The 27327-nt window shown below is 43.7% G+C and overlaps 1 protein-coding gene across 1 annotated transcript in view; it reads left to right on the forward strand.

The window, feature by feature from the left end:
• Positions 1-22201, forward strand: part of LOC107124727 (solute carrier family 22 member 15-like) — a 53041-nt gene extending 30840 nt beyond the window's left edge. Inside the window, exons 5-11 of the mRNA XM_015428229.1 lie at positions 3036-3165; positions 7021-7242; positions 8960-9100; positions 11016-11104; positions 14316-14424; positions 21419-21491; positions 21936-22201. Coding sequence (XP_015283715.1) covers positions 3036-3165; positions 7021-7242; positions 8960-9100; positions 11016-11104; positions 14316-14424; positions 21419-21491; positions 21936-22103 — 932 coding nt within the window. The 3' untranslated portion in view covers positions 22104-22201. The remainder of the gene's footprint in view (positions 1-3035; positions 3166-7020; positions 7243-8959; positions 9101-11015; positions 11105-14315; positions 14425-21418; positions 21492-21935) is intronic.
• Positions 22202-27327: the final 5126 nt, after the last annotated feature.

Here is a 27327-nt window from a genome sequence, read left to right on the forward strand (position 1 = left end):
TCTTGCAGTCTACTTCGCTTTTTTTAAAGTGAAATATGACAACCAGCATCACAGGTCAAATATTACAGAGATGGAACAATCACTGTCAGAACCCTGCCTAACCCAACAAACAGGAAGTTGCTTAAATGTTATCAATCTGTCCAGACTATTTATTCAAATATTTATATCCCGCTTTTCTTTGTGACTCAAGGCAGCTTACAAATCATACTGAAAAGCATAATAGGGGTGGACAAAAATTGTTTTTTTCCTGCTCCATTATAGCCTATAAGACCATTATCGTTAATGGGTCCCATAGGATATAATGGATAATCAGTCTGGGGGTATCTGGGGCTCTGGGGGGCTGTTTTTTTGAGGTAGCTGCTGGTGCCTTTCCCCAAACCCCAACCCCCCCCCCCCCAAGTTTCAAAAATATTGGACCAGGGAGTCCAATTCCATGAGACCCAGAAGGAGGTGCCTCCATCCTCCATTGTTTCCAATGGAGGGGAAAATGTTCTCAGTTCACTTGTAGGCTGAGCTGCCAGTTAAGTTCCCTGTGCTGCCAGCTAAATGTTGTGTGCCAGTGCCTGCTAGAGCAGCTTAGAAGGAACCTTGGCCCCAACTCCTCTCCCCCCCCCCCAAGAAAAGATTGTGAATGCATGCAAGTGCAAGCCCTCTGTTTCCCTTTTTGCCCTTACTGGTCAAGGCCTCTTATCCACATCCTAAGGCTGAGTGGTCCCCACTCATTTTTCAAGTCCTCCAAAGATCTCTGTATTCTCACAGAAATCTGAAAAGCACTGAGGTACTTCCCTGATTTCCAAACCTCTATGAACCTAAAACTAAATTATCTGGAGAAGGAATGAGGAAACTCTCTGTATTGGGCTGAGTCTCTTGAAAATCCCAAGACAAAAAGATTCCCCTCCCTCCTCCAGACCACAAAGAAAGGTGGTGGAGTCTATCGCCTGAGTTGGGTAAGGGCAGGTTGAGTGGCGGGGGCGGGGGGGAAGTGGCCCCAACTTCAATAAAATTCCTCCACTTCAATGATAAATGGCTCATGTCCAGGCTAGCTGGCTGCCTGGAACTTTTCTAAACAGTATGCATGTATGTATGTGTGATGAAATGTCTGGCCAACCCCTGTTAAGCTAAATTTGAGGGAGCTGGCCTCCTCAGTTTGAGTGCTTTAGTACTGTATTGTGGACATGGGGGAGGTTTCTGGATGGTGGGAAAGAGAACAGATATCCCCCTTTTTTAACGGCTACCCATTATGATCTCCCATCGACTAACCCCCCCACCCCGCCGCCGCCTGAATAGGAATGTTATGTAGTGCTCCAACGTTCCAGTTTGTGTTTGACTGGACCGCTACAAAATCACATTTCTTAAAGGCAGGAGGGAGCCCCAGCAACATTTTGTTGCTGATTCCTAGATGTCATTATTAGGTAAAATTTTAATGACAGCTGGGCACTATATAGAGTTATTTAAAAGAATGGCCCTACCCAAAAGTTTGTGGTCAAAACTTTTGTCCCCCAAATAAACACTGGAAATACCAACCATCGATCAGTAATGCATGTTGTTCCATCACTATAATTGTGGTATGAGGTGATAGCTTGCATATGTGAATGATTTCTCACAGGTCAGGCACCACAGAAACTTTGATAGTTCAAGATGCCTCTGATGGAATTGCTTAATACATGCAGCTGTGCCATCAAGCAGATGTATGACACATGGGAACACCAGCAATCACTCTCAGGATGGCTTGACCCTGTGTTTTTTTAATGTGTGTGTGCGGGGATGGCGGCGTTCAATTATACCATTGTAGATATATTGTCTACAAAATATGATCTTGTGCCTTTTTTGATTATCCCTTTATTTTTCCAGTTATTTATTGACCTCTACTCTTCCCTTCCCCATGTATGTTCTTATTACCTTGTAGAAACTGTAATGAGTCACGACTTCTCATTCTCTTGATTTTTCTTCTCTCCAGTTGCTTCCTTCCCATTTTGTCTGTTGCTGTTTCCTGTTTTCCCTTTCTGGTTTCTCCTCCTTCCTGTTGGTTTCTCTTGGCTCACCTATCATTTCCCCTCAGCAGAGTTGGCCCTTGAGAGGCTGAAGAGGTGCTCCACTCCCTGCTGCCTGCCATTTCAGGTGCTGTGTTGTTTAGTATCTCTCAGCCATCAAGCAGGCTGAGATGGTTGATTAGGACTTGGCAGGGAGAGGGAGCCACTGTTTCACAATAGCATTGATGATGTATTAGTAGACATGGCAACCATGTCAAAGGGTCTATAAACCGCAATTTGTCAGCTGCAGTTTTGTGAACTCCCCTTATGGTATAGATTATTAATTATGTGACATACAGGAGATAGCAAGCGTTTTGTAGTTTAAGAGTGGATTCTTCTAGAATTGCCTTGACTGAGAATGTTTTTCAGAAATTTCTGTTCAAACCACATCTTTATAAGGTCAGGATCCATGGAATATTGGCATAGAATATGTTTTATTGAATCAATGGGATTTAGTTTTTCAGTTCTGTGATTCGGATTGAAGTGCTAATACGTTTTTTGGGGAAAGGGCTTTCTGCTTCAGTTCTGCAGCTTCTGTCTTCATCTGAATTATTTATTGGAATATACAGAGATACATCAACTGCAACATTTCTTTGCCCCTCTTTGTTTAGTTTGCATCTGTTGCATGTCCTCTACTTCTTACTTTATCTACCTAAGCTTAAAAAATAATTGGAATCTAATACATTTCTCAAATCAATTTTTTGAGCTATGTAAGCTGTCCTAAGGAATGTAGAGAAAAGGTTAAGATACTAGGAGCAGTGTTTCATCATAAATAGTTTCCAGTTTTGCACACAAATCCATAGAAATGTTTCATGTCTTTTAAACTTCAGGAGGTTTATGGACCAGAACATACACGAAGTGTTTTATTGAAGTAATTTGGATTCTTCATGAGTAAGGGTTTTTTAGAATGGTCCTAAAATATTGATGCTATTGAGAGAATTTGAAATCCTGGAGAAATGGTACCAGCATTTAATGCAGTAGTTTATTTCTTTGTTCTGCTTTCAGGCTCGTTAACAAATGTGACATTCGCAGTTGGCATAGCAGTTTATGCTTTATTGGGTTATTGCATAAGGGAGTGGCGCTTCCTGGCCTTCGTATCAAATTCTCCAGGACTTTTCTTTTTCCTTCTCTCTTTGTAAGTAACTGTTTTATGTAAATGTAAACTAACTTCAAAAAATTGTATCTATCATTGGAGGACAGAATAAAAGCTTGGCAGATATTTTGCTTGCTGTATTAAGGCTACATTGATGTACTGCATCCGGAAAGATAAGTTTTATTTATTTAATATCCCCCCTTTTTTTAAAAAAAATCCGAGCCTGTAAACCGTGAAAGTAGGTTACAGATGAATGAAACCTGCCCACCACATTGAAAGGGGCCTTGCTGTATCTCACACTCTCTTCCGCAGAGTATTGCTGATGGAGTGATGGATAGTGGTTGTGCCAGGCAGGCTGATGGAAAGGTCCTCTGCCAGTGTTTCTGCCAAGTTGCAGAATGACTGGTGATGATGGCATCTGAATTGGAAAGGCCAGCCTGGCTGATAGCAAATTCAGACCTGTATCTGTGGTTTAACCTGTGGTTATATATTGGCTTCTGGCTGATAGCAAATTCAGACCTGTATCAGTTTGCCGTAGAAAGCAAACTGTGGTTAAATATTGGCCTCAGTGCTAATGTAAAGGTACATGTTGGGTTAGATGCTTTCCATTTGTGAGAAGATACTAGTATCAGTTTAAAAGGGAGGAGGATAGTTGCCAATTTCCCCCTTGCTGTTTCCAGAGATCCACAAACCCAAAGGACATCATGTTGGAGTGCACAGCAGGGGGAAGGGAGCCTAGTTTGCATTTCTGGGCACCATCCACTCACACTAGACAAGATCCACCCCACTGTGATCAGTGTTGAAAAGAGAGGGGTTGAGATGAATGTGTTGTGACTTGTGCCCAGTCTCTCGTAAACACTTTGTTTGTAGCTGGACATAAGAGTCTAATATTTATTTATTCAATTAGTTTATTTTAAACATTTTTAAGATGCCTTTCCAACCAATTTAGGGTCCCCAAGGTGGAAAACAATAAAAATATTACAACAGTCTTACACACACACACAAAAACACTCAATTAAAACAAAATATAGACACAGGAAAATGTTTATAATAAGGAAGATATGATTGTTTTATACAACTGCAAGCTGCATGTAAAAGACATAGTTTCTAAGAGTTTCTATATTGGGGGCATAATGACAGATAAATGGATTTCAGAGAAGAAATCTACAGGGAAAAATTAATTAAAAACAAAGCAAGTAAAAGATGTTCTCCCTCGTGCACATTGCCGGGTGACTATGGCATTATATTACACAAAATAATAGCACTGTAATTGTTAAATTGGTTATGGCTTTAATGTGACAAGCAATTATGATTTGTCAGTTCCAGTAGGTTTGTCTTTCTCTTGTCACATTGAATGAAACAGATTGTTTAGTCTGCCTTTCACACCAGCTAACAGTAATTTAAAATGAATTGTGTGATGGGGATATCTCATTTGCCATTTGGAGGTCTGATGTGCTCTAGTTAGCTTTCTACATTCTGCTACGCTGATAGTCTGCAGTGAGAGAATGAAAAAGAAGAAAAATGAGCTTGGACACGATCCATCTCTCTGAATGCATGGAAGACAAGCGGGCTGACAGTAAAGCTAATTAGAATGAGATGAAGGAAAATGTATGTATTTTGCTATTTTCTTGAGAATAAAAAAAAAGAACTTAAAACTGTGAAACATAACCATAAGGGGTGGATGCAGAAGAATGAGTATTCTGCCTTTCTTGATTTAGGAAGCTGGGAGCCTTCCTGGTTGTAGTCTTTGGTTCTTCTATATTGTGACTGAGGATGGTGATACATAGTGCCAGGATTTTAAAAAGAATTTTGGGGTGTGTATGTATGTGTAAAGTGCTGTCGAGTTGCAGCCGACTTATAGTGACTCCGTAGGGTTTTCAAGGCAAGAGACTTCAGGTGTAGTTTTCCAATGCCTGCCTCTGCGTTGTGATCCTGGATTTCCTTCGTGTTCTCCCGTCCAAATACTAACCAGGGCTGACTCTGCTTAGCTTCCGAGATCTAATGAGATAGGGCTAGACTGGGTGATCTGGATCAGGGTTTGGGGGAGACTACTAGTGTATTATTCTCTCAATAGTTTGTAGGATGTTTTAACATTTTAAGAGAAGTTCAGATTGCAAAACTACAAATTTCTGTACATTACATTCTGTGCTAGACAACTTTTGTCAAACTTTGAAAAAACTTAAATGCAAGTGGGAACCCTGGGCTGACTTGCGGAGAGGGTGCATCCCTTCCCCCTCTTTGCTTCCTTTCCTCTTCCTCCTTCTTTAAAAATCTCCCTCCTCTTTCTCTCCCTCCCCTTATCTGTCAACCTACCCCATCACTTTTGCCCCAATCCCTTCTCTGTTAATCTACCCTCTCTGATAATCTATTCCCTATTCCCCTCCTTTCTCCCATTCCCCTTTACCTGTCAACCTACCCCCATTTCACTCTTATCTCCCATTCCCCTTATCTGTCAGTCTACCCCCATCTCTTTTGCCCCCCTTTCTCCATCGGTCTACCCAGTCTTTGCTGCTCTCCCTACCCACCACCCACTTCACACATACACACTTTTGCAATTCTCCCCACCTATCCTCCCAGCCTTGGCATTCTACTCACCATCCATTCTTGTTGCTTTCCCCACCTACCCCCACCCTTGGCACTCCATTACCCCCACTGTGGGCATTCACTCCCTCTTGCTCTCTTCCCACAATCAATCAATCTAATTTATTGCTGCAGGAGCCAGTAAAACTCTCTTCCCACCTACCCCGCCACCGTTGGTGCTCCTGCCACCCCTTGTCTTACTCTCTCCCCATGCTTGTCACTTTCTTTGCCCTTAGCCAAATCTCTCTTGTTCTGCCCCTATCACTCTTTCTGTCCTTCTGCCCATCAGTGTCTCCCTCTTTCTGTCTCCCACCTCAGAACTCTCTTTCTACCACCCCTCCCAAGCTCTCTTTCTGTCTGTCCCCCCCCGCCAAGGCTTCCCTCCCCCTTTGCTTTCCTTGCAGGGTCTCCCGAAGCTGCTCTGGGTGGGCCAGCTGAACTCTCTTTCTACCACCCCTCCCAAGCACTCTCTCTTTCTGTCTGCCCCCCCCCCGCCAAGACTTCCCTCCCCCTTTGCTTTCCTTGCAAGGTCTCCCGAAGCAGCTCTGGGTGGGCCAGTTGACCTTCCCTCCCCTCCCTTACTGGCTCGCCTGGAGCAGCCATTCTTCTGCAACCCAATGGATTCCCCCATCGCATTCCTGTCACCCTCTCTTCTGCCAGCGGCCTTGGTGGGGATGGCTCCTGCTGTGGTGGCTTCCACCATGGCTCTGGGGAGGGCTCCTGCTGTGGCAGGTTCCCCTGTGGCTCCAACAGTTTCCCTTGCGGTCCCACTGGTATGGGGGGCTGTGACCTTGTTCCCGGCATGGCCGGCTTCGGAACGGCCTCATTAAGTTGTGTTCTCTGCGCACATGCAGGAAATGGTCTTTTACTGTTGGGGGAATTTAAACGTTCCCCCATATACTTTTTTAAACATGTCAGATTTTTCTGCACACCTGGGGAGTGCCCCAAGTTCTGCAGAAAAATCTCTTTGCCCCCTGCACAGAGATACAATAAGTATCTGCACAGAGGGGCCATGTTGAGAGATATATAGAGCCAAACCAAATTGGAAGTTTCCACTGATTCCCCATTGAGGCCATCTGTAGACCTCCTTCACATAGTTCTTCAGAGTCACCTATTCCGTAGGAGCAGCATTTCATGGAGATCAGCAGGCTGCAGTTGGAAGGGGAAGGTGAGAAAGTTCCATTCTACTGATGGAAAATTGAGTCTGAATTCAATCCTATGATTATTACATAATCCGATATTTGTATTCGTTTGCACACAAAAAAAGCATTTCAGAGAGTAAATGCAAGTGTTTTTGTTGCTATGTTTCTCTTTCAGTATGCTTCCAGAATCACCAAGATGGCTGTACTCTCAAGGCAGAACTGCAGAAGCAGAGGCAGTTCTGCAATACATAGCCCTTGGTAATGGAAAAGAAAGAGTGACTGTGAAGCTGAAACAGTGCGGGGGAACAGTGAAAAAAGATGACTCTGCATCTGATGTCCTAAATCTAGTTCGAAACCCAGTGCTTCGTTGGCGCACTATCATCTTGATGTACATCTGGTAATTATTAAGAAGAGATTCTGAGAGCGCATGAATTAATTTAACAGGGGAAAGGGAAATCCTAATGTGTAGAAATTTTACTCTGAAGCTGCGTTGGAACATTTTTAAGGTACTGGTACATCAAACAGAAATAAATTCTTTAGAGATTTTATTTTTTTCTAAATCATGAAGGGATCATGGTCTCAGTTTTCATAACACACACCCCCTTCAGTCTATGGGGCTAAGAACTAAGGTTCCTCTTACCCTTATGACAGCACCACAGAAGGTTTTGTGGCATGCTTGTTAAACAGATAATATGTGGGAAGTACAGTATACATGCTCTACTATCATTTCCATTTAGAAATTTTGGTTGTTTGCATGTTCCCTAGATATGCGCTTAAAGGGGCAGATTGGAGCCTATGAATGACAGCCAAAGCACAATAATCTACCAGAGATTATGTTTTTTGTCTGACTGTTGCTTGTTTTGCATGGGGGCAGAAGGGGCTGAGTGCTTGTCCTGTTGAGAGGCCAGCAGGATGAGAATTTTCTGCTTCACTTGTTGCTGTCTCGCAGAAGTGAGAGGTCTGAACTCTTTCTTGTTGCGGATCCAGTCCTGCATTAGTGCATGTCTACCCCCAATCCCACTGTTGCAGATGAGAGGTGCTGATCTCATACTGCTGTATATGAACAGGGCAAGACTGTTCCTTCTTCAGCTCATGGGGTGTTGTTGGAGGGCAGAGCTGTGTGTACTTATGGTTTGATTCTAAATTTGCTGTATCTAATTGAAATGAAAGTTGGTAAAGCTTGGCGTTTTGACGGCTTCAACAAAATCCATATTGGTTGTCCCAGTCCATTATTTATGGCACAGTTGTTGATGAAGTACACTGTACTGGCCCAGCCCTCCCAGGGAGCGGGTGTCATGGCAAGGATGGCGGAGAGAGAGAGTGAGAGTAATCCAGTCCAAAGTCAGAGGTTCCAGAGAGCAGGTTTAACAAAGCGCAGTCTAGGGTCAGGGTTTCCAGAAAAGCTGGTTGTCAGGTCCAGTCCAAGGTTGCAGAGGTCCAGTAACAGCAAGGTTGGTGGCTCAGTAGCACAGTGTATTTGTTGCATCCACAAACTACTGTTTCTCCTGGTTGGCTTTATAGCCAAGTCTTAACAAGCAACACTTCCAGCCAATTCCTTGGCAGTTATCCTGAAACTACTCATCCATCTCATCGGTTGACAGTTGATGACCGGCCATGAGTTTCTCACTCCTCCTCCTTTCCTGCAACTCAGCTCACCTCTGACAGTGTCGGTGAGCTAGTTGGGCTGGGAGTGGCTTCTGAAGCCTTGTTTACTGCTTCAGAGCTACAAGGTATTGGTTTGGTTTCAGCTGTAGGCTGTAACCTGTGGGTCTGCAGATCTCTTGTTGCTTTTCTTCTGGCTCAGAGCCAGCTGTAGCTGGTTGTTCAATTACTGGCTGAGGGCCAGCTGCAGGTAGCTCTTCATCTGCAGTATATGACTTATGACACATACTTCTTTTTGCAGAAATTGCACCACAAAGAAGGGTAGGCATGTTTGGAAGATTCTCCTCCCTTCAAGTCTGATAACTAGCAGAATCTCTGCTAAAGTTCTTTTTGACCCATTTTGCATGATATTATGTTCTTCTGTAGTACTCAGCTAAATAAAAGTTAATGTTGCTTAAATAAGGCTTATAGCAATCATCATCCACTGATTGATCTTTCATTAATATCTTTAGGTATGTGTGCAGCCTTGTATATTATGGCTTAACACTGAACGCTGGTGAATTAGGAGGGAATCTGTATCTAAATGTGGCTCTGTATGGCCTTGTAGAAGTTCCAGCATTTCCACTCTGTATGTTCTTCATTGAGAAACCCTGGTAAGACTAATAAGCAATCAGCTGCTGTGGGTAAAATGTATTGTTAGAGCTAACATTGTGTTGAGGAGTTTTGCATGAACTTCTGTTTTATTAAGGTACCTAAGAATGTGATTGCCATGGACATAAGAGGTCTCAAAATTGCCTTGGTGTGCTGAGATGAATGAATCTTGGATAACCGCATCACCACAGCTGAGACCTGCTGTGCTTGAGCAGTAAATGAACTGTCTTCTTATGGCCTAGTGAAGTCATGCTTGCTTCATATGTTGGTGGCCTCATCAGAGATCTATATATCTAATTCTCAACAGTCCCTTCTGCCTGCAGATACATAGTTCCACAAACAGAGGGCACACTCTCCCCCAAGAGGTTTTTCCACACACTCGGGACTCCGTGGGTCTGCAGAAAAATCCAAAAACATTAAAAAAAAACCTTGTGGAGAGTTGAATCCCCCCCCAATACTTTTTGAAATGGCTGCCATAGGGATCTACTTCAGGCCCTGCTGCATCGACAGTGAGAAATAGATTGGCTGATAGCCAGAGAGAGAGAGAGACGGGGACAGAGAGATGATGAGTGAGGAAGGAGGGGAGGAAGCAAAAGTAGAAGTGGAGCTGGGATTGAGGAGGATTCCTTCTGAAGTATGAATGCTTAAATAGCAGGGGAAAGTTTTAAAAGGACATCTGAGCCTGCAACTGTAAAGCCTTGCAAGTGGGAGGGAAGGATCGTTCTCACCCCAATCTTTTTAGCTGCGGGCTCCGCTGTCCTTTAAAACCATTAACTCCAGCTTCTAACTGATTCTCCCTCCCCAGCTTGGGCACTGCTTCTTCCCACTGCTTTTCTCTTCTGACTGTCTAGAAACCAGAGGGAAGTTATCAAAAGCTGAGGCATCATTAATGGATGGGTGGGCACAGTGACTGAGAGGTAGGGATCAGGTGGAGAGGAGGCGGGATTTCCTCAAACCAATGTCACTTTGTACACACTGCCTTTTAAAACATTTATTAGCAACCATGACTGCCAAATACAGTTGTGGTGCTGTGGGTAAACGTAGACTCATCTCAGGCTGAAGAAGCCTGGAGCCCTGCAACCACACAATTCTCCACAGCAAGGCAAGAGACTGGACAAGCAAAAGTGCCTCAGGCTGATCCATTGATAAACCAATGGCGATTTAAACAGATGCTTTTGGCAAGGGGAGAGTGGTACAGGACACCTGTAGCACCTCAAGACCTGCAGTACCCAGTAAGGCAATCTTTGAAATCTCACCTCACATAAACAAAGTGATTGTAATTCCCAGACAAACTCCTCTTTGAAGCCAACTTCAGTCGGTTGGCTTACTGTGCACCAGGGAACTGAGCAAGGCTATACGGCTCTCTTTCCAGTGTTCAATAAAGAAAAAGGGGGAAACAAAGGGAAAAAGGAAAAGTGGGCTCCAACTGTCACTCCCTTCCCTTCACAGAAGGCTGTCACAGAACTATCTCCTTCCTTAAGAGGGCACCACTCAGAACAACTGAAAGAATCTCTGCCTTTTTTGTCAGAAACAACAATCCCTCATCAGTTCCATACAGAATAATACAATGCCAAAAGTACCTCACAAAAGAGGACACCCTGCCAAAATGAGAAAATCCAAAAACCTATCAAATCAGTTACTGCAAGAAAGCCATTTAAACAGTAACCAATTATACTATCAAAAAGACATTAATAATATGCAACATTTTGTTATGGGTCCCCACTTGTTAATATTCTGTTTAGCACTGACCTGCTCAGTTTTTGAGCCCTGAAGAAAACTGGGACTACAGGACTTGCCTATCTGCTTCTTTTGATTAATTTTTTTTCATTGACAACGATAAGAATATTTCCAATAATTTTTAAAAATCTGAATCCTTGTGGACTTCCAGGCTGAACTTGTGTTATTGTTCTTTTGTAGGTCAGGAAGACGTAAAAGTACAACTGCTTTTTTGATATTTGCAGGCTTTGCTTGTATGTTTACCACGTTCTTACCAGAGAATACCGGTGGTGAGTATGTGTTTCGCCCCTTAAAGTAAATGTAACTTGGGCCAATGTACACACAGCTGGTCTTACCAGAACACAAAATATCAAATGCATGTTATATTTTAGTGACAAAAAGGAACACAATTGAAACATTGTCCTAAATAAACTAAAAGCTTGCATTTGAAACTATGTACATTGGCCTTTTTGGTTTCACATGATGTCTGATCCATGGTTTAGATTTATTGTGGTTATCTTGTGAAACCAGGATTCCTTTCACAGACAGTTCTCCCTCTGAAGTGGAGGACATTTTGATGGTGTTTCCCACTGTCCAATCAGGAAAGCAGGAACAATCCCCCCCCCCAGCTTCCTATCTCTTGCCTGTGGGAGCCACCCCTTTCAGTTCTTTTCTTGCCTCTACAGGGAGAGCAGCTTAGATCGGCCTTGCCTTTATCTAACTCTTAAACTCTAAATTTTTCTCACTCAGCTTTATTTAATCTTACATATTTCCCCTCATAACTGCCTTTATATACTTTGTTTAGTTCCTTCACTGTTCTTTCTTATATTCGAACTCATTTTGTTGAAGACCAACAAATAAGATCTAGAGGCCTCCTCAGGCAGCGACAGCCATTTAAAGGGTTTTTCTTAAACTAAATTTCTTACTCAGCCTTATTAAATCTGCTACATCTTCCCTCATAACTACTTTTGTATACTTAAAAAAATTATTTTCACTGTTCTTCCTTACATGCTAATTCTTTTGGAGAAGAACAAGAAGATATAGAGAGAGGCTGTCTCCTGCTGCAGCAGCCATTTTATGAGTTCCTCTTAAACTCTAAATTTCTTAATCAGCTTCATTCAGTCATATATATTTTCCCTCATAACTACCTTTATATACTTCCTTTAATTCTTTTCACTGTTCTTCCTAACATTCTAACTCCTTTGGGAAAGAACAAGTTATATATAGAGGCCATATTCTGCTGCGGTGGCCATTTTAAGAGTTCTTTTGTTTACTGAACGATCTCACTTTGACTGCTCATATTATGGCAGACCAACAAGGAGACACTGAGGGCATTCCTTCTGCTGAGGTGTGGGGTGCTCCCCCTCATTGCTGGTGCCAGGCAGGGCACAAGATGAGCCAGCATGTCCTTTCGGCTTGCCTCGGCATCCCCAACGAAATTGCCTATGGGCATAAGTAGAGCCAGCATGCTCTTTTGGCTTGCCTTGGTGTTCCCAACAAAATTGCCTATGGCATTAAAGCGGAGCCAGCATGACCCATAGCGGGCATATCTTGGCATCCCCTTGTTCATGTCTTGCAGCTCTCAAACATCTGATATTTATTCTGTGTTGCTGTTATGTTAAGCAAGTTTAGCCACCCCTGTACTAGAAGTTACCTTTCACTGGAATTCTTTGAAAACTGTTGCTGTGTAACTCATTGGATACCCCAGTGTCATGCCTGCCCCCGATCCGGCACCTAGGAGCTCTGAAACGGAGGACAACGTGCCTTTAACATCATCAGAGGCACGAGAGTCCTTGCCAAACTTAAGTGCTGGAGAGGATGAATACCAAACTCCAGGACAGCTTGCACCTGAAGCCGATCAGGCAGTGCCTGGCCCCAGCAGTACGCCACCCGATTCTCCTCCACCTATTGACCGGCTGAGGAATCAGAGATGCCGGGACTTGGCAACCAGACGCAAGGAGGCACGCTTGCGCGGTCGGAGAACAACAATGAGCCCGGAGTTCTAGCAGAATCAAGGACTTCGCAAGGCAGTGCTAATGAGTTAATGACCCAGCACGCTATTTGAACAGGTCACTGACTGCTGGCAAATCGTGCTGGCAAACTAGTCCTTCAGACCAGAAGCTCTGCACCTCTGACACTGTTCCTGAGATCCCATACTGACTGACTTCCCGGGTCCTGAATCCAGTCCGCGTTTTGACGACTCTCTGACCCTTGGTAACGCTCTGACTACGGCTTAGCTTTGTGTATTGGGACGCTGGCTCTGCTTGTTTTTGATCTTTCTGGCTTTGACTCACGGACTGAACTGTAAACTCTCCCTCTCTGCCCGGCCCCCTGGCTCTGTCGTGACACATCTTATTTGAAGTTCTTTATAGAGCTGTGGTGGCTCAAGTGGTTAAGACGCTGAACTGCAGAATGGAAGGTCGGTAATTCAGCAGTTCGAGACCCGAGTGCCGCATGACGGAGTGAGCTCCCATCTCTGGTCCCAGCTCCTGCCAACCTAGCAGTTCGAAAGCAAGAAATTGCAAGTAGATAAATAGGTATCGCTTCGGTGGAAAGGTAACAGTGTTCCGTGCACCTTGGTGTCTAGTCATACTGGCCACATGACCACGGAAATGTCTTTGGACAGCGCTGGCTCTTCAGCTTGGAAATGGAGATGAGCACTGTATCCCTAGAGTCGGATTTGACTGGCTTTCGAGCAAGGGAAACTTTTACCTATGGAGAGAGTTAAAAAGAGTGCCGGGGTTGGGAAAGGGGAAATTTTTTATACTTTCTGTGGTCCTTCTTCTTGTTCTATTGCTTGAAAATTCTTCCAAATGGTTCTTGTATGGAAACAATTAACAGAAATTGAGGATGGCTATACTGGGCTGACCACCACATGGTGGCCCGTATAAGGAAGCTGTTGTCTGCTTCGAGCAGTTTACCATGTGGAGAAATTAAAATGTTCACTGTACCACTTCAAGATCACATTTTGTAGTGCTATATTAATAATTGTCTTTCCTTACTGGGAGGCAGTTTGAAGCACACAGCTGCATTGCATTGTGGATATTTATAAGCAGTGCCATTTATGGAAAATACATATAAGGCAAGTTGCCTAGTAGGATATACTAGGAAAGAATAAATTTTAAAAGGTGCATTTAAGGCTTTTTTTTTTTTGTAACAAACATAGATTAATGAACTACAGAGTTTATGAAACAGAGACAGAACAGAACTTACATTTCTGCCTCCAGTATAGTCATACCCATTAAATGCTCTGCAGCCTTTTCAGCCCTGCATACTGTGAGTTTTAAAAAGATGTTTCTGGCTAGGGAATCATAAAACAAGTTTATCATTGACTGCTTGAACAATCAATATTCTAATGATTCTTGTAAATCTTTAAAACAAATTTACTTCCGCAGTGAATGGTTCTCAGACATTGGCTTAGGAGGACTTTGCTCTCAGAGGAGATGAGTCTGTCTTACGTTTTGGCAAGTGATTGTTTTTTACTTTTGTGTTCTCTTCTAGATATTTTCTTCAGTCCTAGTCTCTTAGCCTTATATGGAAAATTTGCTGTAAGTGCTGCCTTCAACATCATATATATTTATACTTCGGAACTCTATCCAACAGTAGTGAGGTAAATGAAAACTGAACTTTTTGTTTGAATTTGTATTTTCAAATCACTTAAGATTCTCAAATGATGACAGTGATGCAGCACAATGCAACCAATACTCTCTCTAAGCTGTAGAGTCTTGTGAGCAAAAATTCTACTTTGTGAGCTACTGACATTCAAGTTGTGAGTGAGCCATTTGGCTACTGCATAAATTAGTTTACTCTGGAGCTATCCTTCCTGAGCTAAGACAAAATTGTGTGTGCCGGAGGCTAAAAAACTGTGAGCTAGCTCACACTAACTCAGCTTAGAGGGAACACTGATAGCAGCAGTGTACAGGCTAGACTTTTGAAATTTTAACCTTTGTGCTCCTAGATTAGCCATGTAGGCATTCATTGGCTTTGCTGAGCACAAATAAAGATTGGCTTGTAGTAAAACAACTCTTATGCAACTCTGTGGATTACTACCTATGAGCCAGATAAAGCAGCACCTAACTGTACTACTGTTGTTTGGTGGGGCAGAATCATGCCAGTTACCCATGCCTTGGTAACATCCAGTTTAGATTACTATAATGTCTTATATTTGGGCTGCCTTTAAAAGGCATCCAGAAATTTCAATTGGTTTGTGACTCATAATATTCAAATTATTGTTTGGGCCCACCATGCCCCTCACATTTCACCAGTATTGTAAGACCTTCACTGGCTTTTAAAAAATTTCCCCATCTTCCCAAGCTCAGTTTAAAGGGCAGTTCTGGAACTATAAAATTCTAAACTGGCCTTGAACGAGAGGTATCTGAAGGGTCTCCTACTCCTGTGTAAAGCCACCATGGACATAGATTGACAGCTGAGACTCTGTTCCAAACACCGCCCCAAGGTAGATGACTTTCTCTGTTATGGTGCTCTGGTTGTAGAACTCCCTCCCCCAACAGATTCACATTAGCCCACCTGACTATTCTAATCAGGGCCGGCTTGAGGTGTTTCTGCGCCCTAGGCGAGGCTGCCTTATGGCGCAGATGCCAACCTCCCGGTGGGGACTGGATACCTGGAGACCTCTGGAGGCAGCCACCCTTTTGCTGCTGCCACCACTGCCTCCTCCCCCCCCCACTGCCGCCACCACCAAAGGGGGGGAGGAGGGGGGCGGCACAGCTTGGCGCCCCATCCAGGACCCGGAGCTCTAGGCGAATGCCTAGTTTACCTAGTGGGTGAGCCGGCCCCGATTCTAATATGGGTAAAATATAATTACAGATTTTTTCCGTGTCTTTTACCCATTAATACTGGTGCTGCTTTACAATGCCTCTTTTGTCCGGTTTGTATTTTGGTTTTGTAATCTTTTAATTTTGTACTTAAGCTTCCTTGGAGATCTTTGGGGGAAAGGTGGGATATAAATCTTTAAATTGGCAGTACAGGTGAATGATACACAAGGAAGTGCTGCCATCGCACTCGAAGTATTGGAAGCTGTTTTAGCTATCACAGTACAAATTGTATTTGGGGTGGTTGCAACTCCCTTTTTGCAATGATTAATGCTTTTCTAGGGATTGTGACGTGTTCAGGCACACAGTTTGTTTGTTTGTTTATCTATCAGATTTGTACCTCGCCCTCCCCACCGAAGCAGGCTCAGGGCGGCTTACAAAATTTTCAAACACATAGACAGCTGTTAAAACAATCCTAAAACCTTCTAAAAACAATCCAAATAATATGAAGTGCTAGTACCTTGGTCTGGCAATAATAACGATGATGATGTTTGGCGACGGCGGCAGCAAGTTGATGTCCTGTCCAATTGATCCGCTCCTCGTTCTGCTTCTTTTGTGGCTGGCTCAGTTCCCCTCGCGTAATGGAAAAACAAATGTAGGCTAGTGATCCATCACACATTTTAAATCAAGATATCTGTAACAAAATTATATACTGCTTTTTCAAGTAAAAGGGTGCTGATGGTATGACTGTTAAGAACATAAGAACATAAGAGAAGCCAATGTTGGATCATGCCAATGGCCTATCCAGTCCAATACTCTGTCACACAGTGGCCAGAAATACCAGGTACCATCAGGAGGTCCATCAGTGGGGCCAGGACACTAGAAGCCCTCTGACTGTTGCCCCCCCTCCCCCCAAGCACCAAGAATACAGTGCTTCACTTGCCCCAGACTGAGATTTCCTATCTATACCTTGTAGCTAATAACCACTGATGGACCTCTGCTCCATAGGCTTATCTAATTCCCTCTTGAAGCCGTCCATGCTTGTAGCCACCACCACCTCCTGTGGCAGTGAATTCCATGTGTTAATCACTCTTTGGGTGAAGAAGTACTTGCTTTTATCTGTTCTAACCCGACTGCTCAGCAATTTTATTGAGTGCCCACGAGTTTCCATTGATACGACTTTTCCATCAATATGACCAATTGAAATGACATTGCTTGCTTCAACACTTTTTAGGAATACATCTCTGAAAGTCTTTATTATTTATTCGTTGAAGTTTGAGAATAAAAGTTGGAGTAATTTGAAAATAAGGTTTTGCTACCACCTAGTGGTAATACTTAAAATTATTTTTCATTTCATCTAGTTTGCTCTATATTAATGCAACTTAATTCAGACATTGCACCAGCCATAGTTTAGAATGCAAACATGGCGTGAGTTCCAAATATACTGTTGACCCATGGCTTACTGCTGCTGGTCTGCCTTCTTTTGCCACCTGCTCAGGTCAACAGCTATAGTTTATCAGTTCGGATAACCAAACTTAGTACCATGCAAACTCAACTGGAACTTGTATTTCCCCTGTTTTTCCTCAGAGCATTATACATTGCTTTTAATTTTTGTATGTGCTTCAGTGGCTGCTTTAGAATGGTTGCTTTAGATTTTAAATTGTATTGCATTATTGTTGGAGTTTACGTTGCAGAATTTGCATACCACCTTTTTCAGTTTGAATACATTAATAGGAACAAGATATTCAGAGGGAAGGGACTGTGGCTCAGTGGCAGAGCATCTGCCTGGCGTGCATAAGGTCCCAGGTTCAGTCTTTGGCATCTCCAGTTAAAAGGACCACGTGGCAGGTAATATGAAAGACCTCTGCCTCAGGCCCCAGAGGTCTGCTGCCAGTCTGAGTAGTTAGTACTGACTTTGATGGACCAAGGGTCTGATTCAGTATAAGGCGGCTTCATCTGTTCATGATATTCAGGGATGCAGGCTTCCGAATGAGTTCATTGCTGATTTCCTGGTAAAAAAGGTTTTCCCTTAAACTAGAGGTGCATCGCCCAAAGTTACATGGGCCAGGTTTGTCCTTGATTAGAACTCAGTGGGTCATGCCAGGCCCCATCCCATGATATCACCAGATGAGAGCACAGCGGTGCTCTGGTATGAGGATAAAACAACTGACCTACCTTAAAGGACTGTTTTAAGGACTGCGGAGATAATATGGTGAATGAGTTTAGTACAATTAAAATGCACCGTATAAATCATATTATCAAGTTGTTATCAGGGCAGTCTGCCAACTGAAGTCTTTTTACTAGATTCACTGGTTAAGACAGTGGAGCTGTAGATAAGGAGGTGGATCCAGCAATAGATTTCTGCTATTGGAAGGGAGGGTGATTTTTATCAGTTCCCCCTTTGTACTGCAAACTCCCAAGTTCACCCCTTTTGCTGTTCATTGGGGTCTCTGTCCCAGGAGCAGTGCGTTGGGCAGTATTTTAGGATGTAACTGGACTGTGGAGGAAAGTGAGTGCCATTATGTTGACAGAAATACCTTCCACGAGAGGAAATCACCAGTGGATCCAACCCTACATTTAAATAAATTGAATGTTATTTTATTAGTGAGACATCATTTCCCCCTTTACTAGAGGAAACCTCAAAAAGGCTCAGTCATTTTTGGTTGGCAGTTTAAAGGTGAAGAGAGAGGTGGCTTTGTAGGAGTATCAGGTGTCCACCAATAACTCTTCAAGGAATTGATTCTGGGTCCCAGGGCTTCCAGGAGTCCGTGGTGTCCAGGAGGGACTCAGCTTGCTCCAAGCTCAGCTTCAGTGCAGGCCTGCAGAGGCTGTGCGCAATACAGGGCAGCCTATGAGCTGGGACAAGACTCAAAAGCCAGGAGGGGTTGCTGGGTGGGGTGGTACCTGCCTCTCTGACCAGGAAAGGGGCAGTGTCTCCTGGGTGGCTGCCAATGTGTCAAGTTCAGGCTTAACTTTCGATTTCTTTAAATTCTGTTTCTCTTCACCTTCATTTGTCATGTTACATTCCTAAGGGGGGGGGTCGTGTGTTGTTCGAGTGCATGGGAGTAGAGGCCATAACTTTTCTGAAGATGTGCCCGTTGGTTCCCATGGGACTGACCTTGGAGAATCTCTCTGCCAGCCTGGTTTAGATAGGGCACCATATATCTGTCTGCATAGCCATAGTAACGCCAGGGGTCGGTGTGACATGGATGAATGTGGAATTTTACGCCTTTACCTATCTCTCCTTATATATAATTGAATAGTGGGTGCCAAAGTTCTAATTCTAAAATGCACTCCCTTAGTGTATGGCTGATGGCACTGCTCCTCAGCATATATCACCACCAATCAGAAGGCAAAGCCCGGGTCCCGCCCACACCACAACTGCTGCGACAACCTGGTCTTTTGCATATGGAAGCTGATTGGACTTCACTCCATTCCACACCTCAAACTCCCCCCCACAAGGCAGTTGGAATGTCAGTTGCATATGGAATCTGCTGTACTCTGGTGGTGTGCAGGTCCCAGATTCATGTTTTAAAAGCAGACTGACACTGTTTGCCCAAAGCCAGAGCACTCTCCCAGAGCTTCTTTCTAGATCCCGTTGTATTTATTTCCACAACGGGCCTTATTTCTAGTATCTTATAATTTCCCACGAATTTCTTGAGTCCTAACAAGAGCTCTTGAACCTACTGCAAGCATATCTCTAATAAACATTTCACTGCCACTAGTGTGTGTGGAGAGTGACTTAGCAGGGGACCAGACACAGTGTTCCCTCTAAGCTGCGTTAGTGTAAGCAAGCCCACAGCTTTATAGCTTCTGGCTCACACACTTTTGTCTTCGCTCAGGAAGGATGGCTCCAGAGCAAACTAATTTATGCAGTGGCCAAATCGCTCACTCAGCTTTAATGCCATTAGCTCACAAAGTAGAATTTTTGCTCATGAGACTCCACAGCTTAGAGGGAGCATTGATGGCTGCTGGGACAGGCAGCAGGGTCTTCGTCTCTTTCACTCCCTCAGGGCTTCTCCAGTCACTGGATGGGTCCAAGTTTCACACTTGCAGCCAGCTGATGCTGTGTTTGCAATAGTTGTCTCAGCTACTTTCTCCCAGCAGGATGGGCAGCCTCTCAGCTAAATATGAGATGCTGCAGTCACACTAGCAACTGCAGCATCTTCGCCAGGCTGTAGTGGGGGCCTAGATGTCAGACTTCCAAGATGCTGAAGGTACTGCTCCCTGTGGGGGAAATCAGTTTCTCTCGGCTGAGTCTGAGGCATTGCACTCCCCGCCGGCTCCAGTGGGTCCTCCAGATGTCTCATGGGGGAAGGCTTCTCCCACAAGACAACCAGCGCTCCCATGATTGCTGGCCAAGATGCTGCAGTTACAAGGCTGATAGCAGCACCTCAGACTCAGCTGGGAGGTCAAGTTTGCCCCTTCCCCTTAGGGGAAATTGATGCCTCTCAGCTGAGTCCAGCCACTGCTATGATGACTGCAATGCCTTGGGCCTGGCCTAGGAGACAGCAGTTAGTGTTGGGGTGAAGTGCCTCCTTCACCAGCCTTGCAGGAGGGGGAACATAGGACGGTTGCTAGGAGAAGCTTTGGGGGGGTATGATGTGTTTCCATGGACCATGTGTGCTGTGCAAGAGTATGGCTTAAGTCCATGGACACCTGCAGTATTGAACTAGAATCCTTCCTCTTAGTTATATGCTCTTACTTAAAGAAAAAGAAATAGCTGACAATTAAATCTGGTATCAGTCGATAAAGGTACTAGTTGAATGGAAGAGGTCTTATTATCTTTTAATATATTTCCTTCATCCCACATATAATATAGTTGATAACAGATGGTTTTACAGATGGTTTGGCAGCAAGTACCCGGACAAAAACTTATTCCCATGTTTTTGAGAGTATGTGGTGGGAATTGCTTCTCTGTGGACCCTGAACAAAGACGAGATTGTTTTGAGAACTAGTAGTTCTCAACTGCGGTGGCTCAAGTGGATAAGACGCTGAACTGCTGGGTGTGGAAGATCGGTAGTTCAGCAGTTCGAGACCCGAGTTGCCACATCCTGCCAGCCTAGCAGTTCGAAAGCAAGGAATTGCAAGTAAATAAATAGGTACCGCTTCGGTGGGAAGGTGTTTAGTCATGCCGGCCACATGACCACGGAAACGTCTTCGGACAGCGCTGGCTCTTCGCTTTGAAACGGAGATGAGCACTGCAACCCTAGAGTCGGATTCGACTCTCTTTCAAGCAAGGGAACCTTTACCTTTACCTAGTTTAGTCCCAGATTTTTTAAAAATGAAAAGTACTACCAAGCCTAGTAAAATTATCATTATCATGAAATCAAACTATATTAATCTCGATTGGGCAATCTTGTTTTATCCTCCTTGATATAAATAAAAGTATTGTGCAGTTTGAGCAATGAAGATAAGGCTGCTGGTTCTAGAGCAGGTTTAGACCATGCTGCAGGAGAAACCAAGCCAGCAACAAGGTAGGGCTGGCTTTTTTTGTTTTAATTAGCATTTTTTTTGAAGGGGAGGGTCTGTTGGACCCGGAAAAAAATCTGGATTTTTGAAAAATACCATACTGGTATTGGAATGTGGGATTTTTCGACAATACTGGAATGCTTTTGGTCCAATAGACCCAAACTGGATTTTTTTTGCACACCCCTAAAGAAGACACAGCAGGGAGGTGGGGCAGGCAGGTCTGGAAGGGGCCTAGTCCTTGCAGCTCCCCCAAGGGAGTGGGCAGGTGGAAGCATTTGGTTGGTGTGCGCAGCAGTTGGCGTCTGCCTACTCATGCCCGTCTTTGATGTTGAACTTGACACCATGTTTTCTTTTCAACAGAAATGCTGGTTTAGGTGTCTGTTCCATGACTTGCAGACTGGGTGGCATTTTGGCTCCATTTGTTCCCTCTACAGTAAGTGCATGTTTTCTTTCTGCTGTGAGGTTAGGGGTATATCAAGATTATTGTCCCCACATTGTAAATAGGATATGTGGCTTTGAGAGACATTGGCCTGTGGCCATCTCACCAGTTCAGGAGAGGGTCCAGAATTGAAGTAGGTGCTTCCTGTGTCACAGACTGGTAGTCGCTGTGTAATACCAGTTTTCAGTTCATCTGTCCCCTTTCTTCCAGCTTTTTAATCCATTGAAGCCTTTACTGTGTACTATTAATTTTTCTCATCCTCATTCATGCAGTCAAATCAGAGGCTGGGGGTGGAATTGTAAAGGAGAGGAGGTGGGGTTAGGAGGTCTTGGAATTAAAGTAGTAGGTGATGGATTTTTCTATGTTCTTAAATAATTTATTTGTATTGCATACCATTCAGCATCGATTGATGGTGGATTAATTGTTGATTTATTCTAGAAAGCTCTTGGTCCATCGGTACCATTTATGATCTTTGGCATCTCTGGGTTGTCAGCGGGTTTCCTGACTCTTCTGCTTCCAGAAACGCTTAACAGACCTATTGCAGAGACCATTGAAGACTTGCAGACTCCTGCCTACCAAACGCTTAAAAACAAAAAGGCAGAGTAAAAATGATTTTTTTTTGTTTCTGATTTTTAGATATAGTTGTTGTACTTACCAGAATGGGGGCAAGACTTCTCATTCATTTGAAATCTCTTCTTAGTTTTCCCCCCTCCTCAAATGCAGTTGTTGTTTGTCTCTGAATCCAAGAACAAAGACTTCTGTATGCTGATAAAAACAGATGGCATTAAATATTTTGAGAAGAGATGTGCCTGGCAGAGTCCTTGTCAGGCTCACTGTCTAGCTTGCTTGCTTTTGCTTAGTTGTATTACTGACAGGTTGCTTGAATATATGATATCAGGCAGAACTCCGGGCTTCGTATTTCTTACTGCACTTCATTAGAAAAGATATGTGGAAGATTTTCTAATAGCAGATGCATGGCAAATAAAAACTTACAGAATTGTAATGTAGCTTACAGTGTTATCCTAAGGACACTTTCCTGGAAGTAAGCCCCACTGAATAGAGTGGAGTAGGGTTCTGAGTAGACCTGTTTAGGGTTTCACTTCCTGTTTTGTGTATTTGCTGATTGTCATCAAGAGATTCAATGTGATCATTTTAAAAAAGATAAATTTTAATTTTGGTGACCATACTGTTGTGTTGGTGTTTGGGAATTACAGGTGTTTATCAAGACCTTTTCAGATTTTCCCAAGAATGTTTCAAAACCGAATGTCAAATTAAATTCTCTCAATAAAAACTGTTTTGTTTTATTTGGCATATGCCCAGTAAACATTTACTGGCTCTCCTCCCTTGGTTATTTGTGTTTTTATGTCTATATATATGTTTTAAATGTTCTAATGCCTTGATGTTCACTGCCTTGGAGATCCTATTTGGGTGCAAAGGCAGCATATGAATGTTTTAAATTAAATAAAATGTTTTCTCACAAAGAATTGAATGTGGTGAACATTTTGTGAAAAGAATCATTTGTTGATGTAGAGTATGCAGTCACCAATTTTTAAAAGTTATGTTCAGTGTATAAGCGAGAAAATAGAAATAGTAGTAATGTGGTATGCACATAGCTGATGGTACTTTGGCAAAAAATGAGTAGCATTTATTTGAAATACAGAAATTGAAGCTTGTAATATGTTTATAAAATCTGCTTTTACATAAGCTTATGGAAACTGGTCATAAAACCCTCCACGTTTTTAAGCATTCTAACTATTCATGTTTTCATCTGTTTTAACAGGTAAATCTGTTAGAAGAAAACAGATGACATTTCCAAAAACGTTGCGGTTGAAAAAACGAACTGTCTTCTGGAGTAGTGCTTCCTTTGTTGAGGTGTGGCGCCATCAAGAGGACCACACTGCAATGTTCAAAGTATTGTGTGATTTATTGTATGTTCAGTTATTTATTTTAATGCAGACATTAATGTTGAAGACAGAAATAAGTTATGGAAACTTGTAAATAAAAATTAAATAGTTAAATCTTTAAAATACCACACTGGTATTAAAAAGGCAATAGCTGCACAACGTAAAATTTAAAAGAAAGAATCTTAGATTAATTAGATGCCAACATTTTACTTTAGGTTTGTTTATTGTAATCCTAAACACACTGTTAAGCATGAAGTATGAAGGTTTATTCGTGCATCTGTGTTTAGGCTTTTTTATGTGGTCTCAGGACATAATCTTAGTTGGAAAGATAGCACTCTGCTTCATAAAGTACTTTCTGACTGGAAGACTACAGAATATCTGGAGTTGTTTCGGTTCTTAAATTTTACAGACTCTGTGCAATGCCAATATTTTTTAATTTATGCTTTGTAATGAATGTTCCACTATTTATAATGACCAAAGATGCCTTTTGCTACCATTTCTATTTACTCTTGCTACAATATGAACTACCTGAAGTGTGGAAACAAACAGTATTGTTTGTTTGCATATATAGTGGTGCATGTGTGCTGCAGGAAACAGGTAAGTGCTCAAGAAGCAATTGTGGGTTTTATTTGACACAGGTATTGTTGTAAGTTTTGTGTTAAACTGATTTTGTTGGGAATCATGGCAAAGACTGGACTGTATAAGCTAATGAGAAGAGTGTTTTGCAATTCACCATGCTAATGGGATTTCCCCTCTCCACCTGGGCCTTTATTTATAGGGAGAATCTTGAAAATTGAAAATAGTATTTTGACAAGCTGCTTTTATGTAGGCCAACATCCCAAAATGTGTGGCATTAGGCAGACTGCTGTCAGTCTGTCAAATCATGTCATCTGGCAAAGACTCAGTCGACACAGCTCTACGTTTACAGTGTCATTTCAAGGTCAGATATATCTATATAGATATATATTTAGCTGATTGTCACTTAAATATATATTATTAATTGGCTCTCCACTTAGTAATACATTGGGCAGAGAACCAGAGTGTTTTGTTTTTCCTTTCATGCATTCCATTTTTTTCTGAGCTTTAGAGCACAGTTAACTGTTCCAAAGTGTCTTCTGGTGCTCCATTTGCTTTCTTTTATTTTTCATGTCAAAATAGGTGAAAAGAGATGAAGACCAATTTTTATGGGGAGTTTTACATTCTTGTATTATAATAAAAATAATTATGGACAGCTTTATAAATCTATATTTTTGTAATAAAAATGCAATATAAAGTTGCTCTGCTTGTGGAAGCGCGAGTGAGATGCAAAGATAATTATCTCAAAACACACTGCCATATCATGAAATGGTTCTTATATCAGATATGTAATGTATCTTTATATAGGCTGTTTTACCTGCCTTTTGTTCCCTGTGGTGTAGAAAATGACTAATAAACAACAGTGTCCATTTAAATGGGTAGGAGTTTTGTGGTTTGTCTTTTTAACTTTGAAACAGTCCTCCTAAACTTATACTAAAATGTTGGTAGTTTGTCAAGTTAACTTACTGCGTGTGCATTTTTCTCAGGAAGGAACAAATGTCACTTTTGGAAATCAGAATGAAAGGGTTTATGTGTCTTCACAGCACCAGAACCTGAACAACAGAGGTGAACTAGGGAACTATCTTGCCTTGCATTGACTTGCAAATTGAAAGAGCCTATGAATCTAACTGGAAGAATCTTGTTGCATTTGGCCAAGCTCTTCTATAAAATAAGAATGTTGTAGTTTCCTGGCTTTACTTATCTACCTGCGATGTAGTTTCTTGGAATTACTAAGGTGCAAGAAGTCAGCAAAACATTTTTATACCTTGGGGGGTCACTGTCCAGGCCATAATGGGTACTGTGAGGACATCTGGGTGGAACACTGCAGAAGGGAATTACTAACAAAAGTTTAGATGGGGTGAGCAACTAAGATGCTTAAGACACAATCTGGCAAGTTTCTTAATTAGCTATTAATAGAGACTTCTGGTCCCCTGGAGACTGATCTGTTTCAGATACTAAGAGAGTGGCTGAACAAGGTGTTGCCGCAAATACAGTGGTGGGACTAGGCAGGGAAATGAAAAGAACAGAGAAGCGGAGTAGCTCAGCCCCCTTTCAGCCTACGTCCCATCCCAAGGGTTGCTGGTAGTGGGGCTAGGATGAATAACCCCCCTCCGACATTGGTGCTGTGCAACACCAGGTCTATAAACAATAAGACCATGGTCCTCCGGTCCTTTCTGCTTGAGCAGAAAGTAGACCTGGCATGCCTGACCAAGACCTGGATGTGAGAAGGGGAGACAGTAGCTCTCTCCCAGTTGGCTCCTCCTGGATTCTCGGTCCTTCACCGATCGCAGACTAGGGGGCGGAGAGGAGGAGTGGCTCTATTCATTTGAGAGGCTTACTCCTTCAGGGTGTTCCCATCACTGAGGATCTTGGGCATAGAGTATGCCAGCCTAGTGTGGGAAGCCGGGGAGAGTTTGTCAATTTGGCTGGTGTACTGACCACCTAATGTACCGGCTAATAGCCTGCTGGACCTGATGGAGGCCGTGTTGGGCTGGGCATTGGAACACCCTAGACCAGGGGTGACCAAACTGTGGAACACCCTAATGGAAAATCCATTCCACGTTTTTATTGCAACTCTACTTGTACTGTAATGTATTTCAATGGAGCTCATGCAAGTCAATTCCTGGCTTCCATTATTTCCAATGGGCCTTCAAGTGTTTCCCATTGTTTCCAATGGGCAATCCTGTTCTTCCTTTTAGTACATCCCCAGCCAAGGGCAAATGGCAGCCCCCAGCAAGATGCCACCAGCCCCCCGCCCAGGCACCCCCCCGGCAAACAGAAAAGCCAGGAGAAAGAATCAGAACAGGCACCCACCTGGTCGTGCCAGCATGCCAGCAGCCAGGAACAAGCAGCAGATCGGAGGCAATGGCAAGCCCCCGCTGACCCCCCTCCAAGCCTGAAGACCTCCTGCAACTCCCACAACGCTGACGCCGCCCGTGTCTTCACCCACCCACCCCGAGGAGCCGCTCTTGCCCCCTGACCTGCGCACTGGAGGAAGGGAGGGAGGGGAGCGGCGGCGGGGGGAAGGCGGCAGAGCCCGAGCTGCCCACCCCCCTCCCAGGGATGAAGACGATGACACTGACGCTGGCAGGGGATGAGACAGAGGAGGAGGAGAAGAGGGACACCCGCAGGCTTGGAGGAGGCAAGGCGTCAGCCAGGCAGGGCTTGGGGCGCAGAGAGGTGCACTCGGGCAGGCACTCCCTCCTGCAGGCTGCTGCTGGTGCTGCTTATTACGGTCAGCCGCCTCAGAGGAGAAGGGGAGTCGTGGGAAGCAGCTGGATTCTCTTCCCCTGTTGGCTCGATGTCTGCCTTGCGTGGTCCCCGCCCTCCATTCAAACAGCCCAATCAGGGGCTGCCTGGGCAGCTAGGGCGACGGTGCATGTGCCCACAGAAAGGGCTCTGAGTGCCACCTCTGGCACGCGTGCCAGAGGTTTGCCACCAGGGGGCTAGGGTGTCACCAGTATACGGATGACACCCAGCTCTTATCTGTTGTTGGGTGGCCATGCTGACTCTACACCAGAAGATCTGGACCAGGCATTACAAGCTATGGCTTAGACTGAGTCAATTGAAATTGAATCTTACGAAGACAGAGGTCCTGTGCCTGAGCTGGGGCAGCCCAGGGGTAGAGATCCCTGTTGGTGCCAGCACTGGAAGTTAGGAGTTTGGGAGTGCTCTTGGATGCCTCCTTAACAATGGAGGCCAAGGTAGCAGCCACTGCCAAGTCAGCCTTTTATCATCTTCGGCTGATCAGGCAGCTGGTTTCCTTCTTTGAACGCAACGACTTGGCAACAGTGATCCATGTGATGGTCACCTCGAGATTGGACTACTGTAATGCTCTCTACATGGGGCTG

This window comes from Gekko japonicus, unplaced genomic scaffold, assembly GCF_001447785.1.
Source record: "Gekko japonicus isolate JY-2015 unplaced genomic scaffold, Gekko_japonicus_V1.1 scaffold1954, whole genome shotgun sequence".
NCBI classification, from domain to species: Eukaryota; Metazoa; Chordata; class Lepidosauria; order Squamata; family Gekkonidae; genus Gekko; species Gekko japonicus.